This window comes from Diorhabda sublineata, chromosome 3 (assembly GCF_026230105.1).
Source record: "Diorhabda sublineata isolate icDioSubl1.1 chromosome 3, icDioSubl1.1, whole genome shotgun sequence".
NCBI lineage: Eukaryota > Metazoa > Arthropoda > Insecta > Coleoptera > Chrysomelidae > Diorhabda > Diorhabda sublineata.
The window spans coordinates 34997113-35002913 of record NC_079476.1 but is presented as its reverse complement, the minus strand read 5'-3'; the positions used below and the strand labels follow the sequence as shown (position 1 = coordinate 35002913).

Genomic DNA, 5801 nt, shown 5'->3' with positions numbered 1-5801 from the left:
TGAAGAAGATTCTGAATCATTTTCTTATTGGACGGACCTATATCTGATATTTAGACAGATAGGAAAAGATTTTGTTTTTCATTCGAGTCAATATTTATTTCATAATTAAATATTTCATTCAGTTTACACATCATTCACTTAATCAAACTCTTGTATACATTTTTTAGTTTTTAAATTTGCAAAGAACCTTCTATTGGAACTACACCGATGTTTTTATAATGCTAATAGGTTCAGTATTAACATACAGATTGAAGCAAATATCCAAAAAAATTCAACACACGGCAACATGCAGAGTAAGTATTTATATTTTTTTGAATCATTTTAACAGCATATTATACGGGGATTGATCTCTTTACTTCGGTTCTGACCACTTTTTAAAAAATATGATTTTTATTTTTCAAAATAAATATCCAATCAATGTTTCAGCGTATCTAATGTGTGTCGAATGAAAGATTGTTCAAGTTCCCCAAACCACTGATTCACCACACATATTAATTTTTGGAAACAACCGCTGGGGGACAATTCTAGAAAATATGGCGGGTACTCGACTAATTAGAAGCCACTTTGTACTATTGCGACTGTTGCTACGACGGACCTGATGCCCCTCAGGCATTTTTCTACTATCTTCTTACGTAATGTTCTAACTAAATTGGTATTATGTAATTGTTGCTCTCTTTTGTAAATAATTCACCAAAATTACCCCTTCAGCATCCCAAAATAACATCATTTTCCCTGATGAATCTTAGATATTGTTGGATCGATGACTCCAACCATTGTTGCTCATCTTCCAAAAAATTCTTTGTCTTGTCTATACTGAGCTAGACAATTTTTGTTAAATATTAAAAAACTTGTGTATGTGGTGGTAGCACTTATGGGTACTCCACCTGGATACGTCATACGCATCTTCAAACTCACACCACCTTTTCACTTTATCATACGATGCTGCAAATTACCCTGATGTAGCCTTATACCTCATAAATTTATGCTGGGGTCAAATAATTCGAGCGGGAAGATCCTCAGAGCACTGCATCTATTATTTGACTCATGTCGAAATTCGACAGCAGATTATCTCATTTCATGTGTTCATTAAATATGATATTTTGCAGAAAAAAACATCATTCAAACCATTGCCAATCTTGATACAAAGTTTGCACGATGAAATTCAAAGGTAAACATGTAGTCTACTGAGTTTCTTTATATACGTGCAAGCACGAAAAACATAAATTTGCGATGGGGTCAAATCTTTTAAACATAACGTAACTCGGAAAGATATACTTTGATAATGAGATGTGACTGTTTCGAATTCGGGCTTCTACTGTAAAGTCAAGCAAAGGTATCAACCCTCGTATATTATGTTGAAGATATTCATTAAAAAGATCGATGTAGCTAGTGAAAATAGGACGTCTAGTAAAAACATCATTTAGATATGTTCGTCAACAAAAAAATGACAAAACCAAATGATGAGAAAATATTTTCACGCCCAAACTTGCAACAAATACTTTCAGTTTCTATTATGTAATTAATGATTAAATTAATCAATGGAAAATAGGACTTAAAGTTACGAAGTACAGATAATTGATAATAATAAGTAGGGGAAAGGTAATTAGAACAATATGTGTATAAGAAAAAGTACCCGTCGAAATGTATTAAATTAAGGTGGCGCCACATTAGCAACAAGGTAAATTTCTTTTAGGTTTTATTTACTTCATTATTTTAAACACCTAAAATGATATTTTTTAACTTGATATACTTCAATTCATCTACTACATTCATACCACACCCTTTGTCTACACCAGCGCCATTCTGGGAGATTTATGAGCTGCTATTTATCCTATATACTTTCAACTTTTCTCCCATATGAGGTACTCTTATCTCTACCTTCTCTCTCTATCTTCCATAGATTATACTCTTTATCCACTTTGCTTATCAGTTTTCGTTTTCGATGGATCCAACAATGTAGGTTGCAATAGAAACCACCATTTGCAGTTTCTGTAAAAGTCAGAAAACGTCTTAAAACAGGAATTATTTGCAGCTGCATTGTTTAAAATTTAGAAGTAATAATCTAAGCAATTGGATCTTCAACGCCCCTAAGCACACCATAAACGTAAAAAAGCCTTTGGAAGCAGTTTCGGCATTTTGTGTTTCATTATATAAAAAATACAACCTGGGCAGTCGAAAATAATCGATTAATATTTGTTACTCATAACTCGACGTAATCTTTAAACGAGTAAAAAAGTGGTCGCACACTTATTTTGATTATCTTTTCCCTAATAATCCTGAAAATCTCTCTTTTTTTTTGGCACTAAAACAGGAATTAAATGCAAAAAACCCGAACTGGCTACTTGGTTTTGTGCGGAGATATCGCTGCTACAGATGGACGGACAATATGCTAGTAGTAGCGCAGTTTTTTAAGAAAAGCGCTATTCTCTCCAGATTTTTTACAGACTACGTCACATAATCGCAAAGATCATCCCATAAGATAGCATAGCAGCCCCACAAGCACTTGACTCTTATAAAAAGAAAAACGAAAAAAAGAATTAGGAACATAAAATAAGACCTCAGATCTAAAACAATTCATTCCACCAATAGGTCTCAAAAGGCCCTTTCATTTAACAAAGATGAGCTAAGAAGAGTTACTGGTTGCTTACTAGACATTGTTCGGTGAACTACCATCTGGAGAACATTGGAGAAACTCATTACAGCTCTTGTCGTTTCTATAAGGAACCAAAGGAAAACGCCGAGCATCTCCTTTGTGAATGCGAGGCAGTCCATGATCAAAGACTACGGGACTTACATTCAAACTTTTTAAAGCCAAAAAAGTTAAGCTGCATAACCTCCAGACAGCTAGCTAACTTTGCAAAATCATATCTGACAGTAGATTAAAATTTTAGCGAGGTATGTTCGCGGCCTTACGCACTAGCTCATCTAATCTACTTTAATCTAACTTAAGTACTTCAAATATTATTGTTGTATCAATTTCGTTTTAGGTAAATGATGTTATTGTTTGGAAAACTATAAGAAAAGACTATACTCGGATATCCCAACTATGTTATATTGTCAACGAAAGATTATCAGGTGTAATAATAACTTGTTTTCTTTTGGATCTGTACTTCATTCTTTTGCAACTGTATAAGAGTCTCAAACCAATTGAAAGTATCGTTGAAAAAATTTATTTCTACATATCTTTTGCATTGTTATTAACTAGGATATTTTGTATATGCATTTTTGGTGGAGAAGTATTTGAGGAATGGAAGAATATTCGTTTCTATTTGAATACCGTAGCAACTTCGGCTTACAATTTGGAGGTAACAGAATATGTTTTAGTGACGATGAATATATGAAAATATCCCTTGTCTCAATCTTGTTCAAATTTTTTATTGTTTATTTTCAATTTCCCATTCTTTATTCTCGTTTTTGTTCTACATATTTGATAATTTCATAATAATAACATTCAATTTCTCTAATTTCTTCACTATACAAGGTATGGCTATAAAATAATTAAACTGACTGTACGACAATATACGCCAGTAATCGTTAGAACCGTAAAACATTTTAGCGTCTCGATTATTTCTTTATTTCACCGCAAAAATGTTAATGTAAAGCAACGAATTGCTCTGATATTTCATATAAAACTTAGCAATTAAACTTATTATGGATTGGAACAAGTACATGACAGTGAATGCTCGCATATAAGTATATCTTTTTGAGCGCGTTTTAAAAATTATTGAGATGACATTCTAGGACTAGGGAAACAAAAAGAGTCACGCATCCTGAAGGCTTCTAGCAATGTTTCAAGTAATGGAAGGTCACTTGGAGCGTTTTAGGTCTATATCTAAAAATATATAAATTGGAAATAAAATATTCCACGTTATTTAATAGCAAAACCTTGTATTTATTAATCATTTACTACGTGATGAACATAAAACTACTATTGTGTTCACGCTATCCAAGTTCTAATGTTATATTTTGTTCACAGATTGAAAGATTGACTTATCATGTAGCAACGTGGGAATTATCATTATCTGGAAAAAACTTTTTTGCTATATCACGAGGGTTGATACTACAGGTAGTAGCTTTTAAATTATAATAAAATTGTATGTCGTGGAACGATTATATTTTAAGTTTTTTCCCCAGTGCTTCCCAATGTAGGTGCCCTCGCCCCACAGATAGACAATTTGATTTTTAAGGGGGACGATTCGAAAATTGAGTCGACACCAGTTTATCTCTTTTTAGGTATAATCTGGCTTAAGAATACCAAGGGTTTTTAGCGTCGTCAAGTAAACTTCGCGGTGTAGTGCTCTGGAGTTCCTTAGTGTTTCACTAAACGAGAAAATGTGGCTGCTTGATTATCGGATGATGATCTTCTGTTTGCGATAGTTGCTCTCTAGATTGAACACATTTTTCAATTGCATAGATTTCTGCTTGAAAAATTCTTGGTGCGCTGCCGAGGTTTTCAGAGTGTTTGGTTCTGGACCCGTACACTCCTATTCCAGTTCCGTCTGATGCTTCCTAAATAAAACAGTTTTCAGGCAAAATTGACAATTGTAATACCAAGATAAAAGTTATAGTAGGATCTATGATTAAAACGAATATAAAAGCCATAGTTCGTACATTTGTTTTTAAACTTTGTGAAGTTATTAATCATTTTCTTTTCTTCAAATTTTTCAGATGGCTGGAGCAATCGTTGCCTACGAATTGGTATTAATACAATTTTTCCCAAATTCTTCATGAGTATTTGTCATTGGTAAATAAATGTTTCACATCACAACCAAACTGTGTTTATGTTTTCATTAAAAAAATGTAATTATGACTATTGACGATATTTAAATGCATGAAGGTGAGAATGGTTAAAAATTGAGGTTTTCAAAAGACTCAATAGAGTTAGAAAGAGGAAACTGGAAAATACATTAATTAATTAAAGGTAATAATTAAAGTGGTAAATACTGCTTTTGTCACACGAACTTAGTGATGATTTTTATTCATGTTGATGTGGCCTCATTAACAATATATATTGTTGTTTCAATCACGTCCAGTCTTTTTGTGACAGCTACATATTCATTTCGAACCTCATATACGTGCCTTTTTGGCATATTTTCTGGCATATATGTATTAATATTGAATTCAATTACAATGTAAATATGACAGGAAAGTGTTCAAAAAACAGCGACAGTGTGTGAAGAATTAACTAACACATCTCAGCATCGATATTTCACATCATTAATTAAACAGTGCTGTTTAGATTGTTGGGGATTTCCTGTTAGAAATCAAAATAAATCCTAGGTTCCATATAAAAGTTTATATTATAAATGCCATAATATGGGCTAAACAAGAACCCAGACATATTCCATTTGCTATACCAATGATTTGGACTCAACCAAAGGATCGTGTAAGTGATTATTATTTTTCTTTCTTTCAAACAAAAAGCCAAACACACTATCCAGTATCTAAACTTCTCTACGACCAAAAGATTTAACAATAAGGTACCTAAAGATAGTGATTCAATTAAAATCACCCGCATTTATTGACAAAAAGTGATTTGAATGATTTAAAACGTGATTTGATTCTATCTAAATAACATGCTAGGCTGTTGGGGTCTGAATTAATTCAAGGACTGTAAATTTTACTTTCTAATACGAAAACTTCTCATTTTCCACATCGTGACGAATAATAATGAAATAAAGCAGTTGATATAGTTTATTGTAATAACGGTTCTGTTTTGATGCATTTATTAAATTTTGCATTGCTAGAGATTGTTCATTGACTCCTTAAAAACTAGTTTGAAAACAATGTTATTAAATGAA

General features: G+C 32.5%; 1 protein-coding gene across 1 annotated transcript; it reads left to right on the top strand.

The window, feature by feature from the left end:
- Positions 1-203: 203 nt before the first annotated feature.
- On the top strand, positions 204-4731 carry LOC130441766 (gustatory receptor for sugar taste 64a-like). Its single transcript, XM_056775552.1, has 4 exons — positions 204-293; positions 2988-3305; positions 3977-4066; positions 4669-4731. Exons 1-4 carry the CDS (start codon positions 219-221, stop codon positions 4729-4731), a joined length of 546 nt encoding a protein of 181 aa, XP_056631530.1. The 5' UTR covers positions 204-218.
- The last annotated feature ends 1070 nt before the right edge of the window (positions 4732-5801 follow it).

Excerpts from the sequence above, each read along its gene's own strand:
- LOC130441766 (XM_056775552.1), top strand. The coding sequence starts at position 219 with ATGCTAATAGGTTCAGTATTAACATACAGATTGAAGCAAATATCCAAA. Across the intron at positions 3,306-3,976 it reads CTTCGGCTTACAATTTGGAG|ATTGAAAGATTGACTTATCA; the intron begins GTAACAGAATAT and ends TTTTGTTCACAG. Across the intron at positions 4,067-4,668 it reads CACGAGGGTTGATACTACAG|ATGGCTGGAGCAATCGTTGC; the intron begins GTAGTAGCTTTT and ends CAAATTTTTCAG.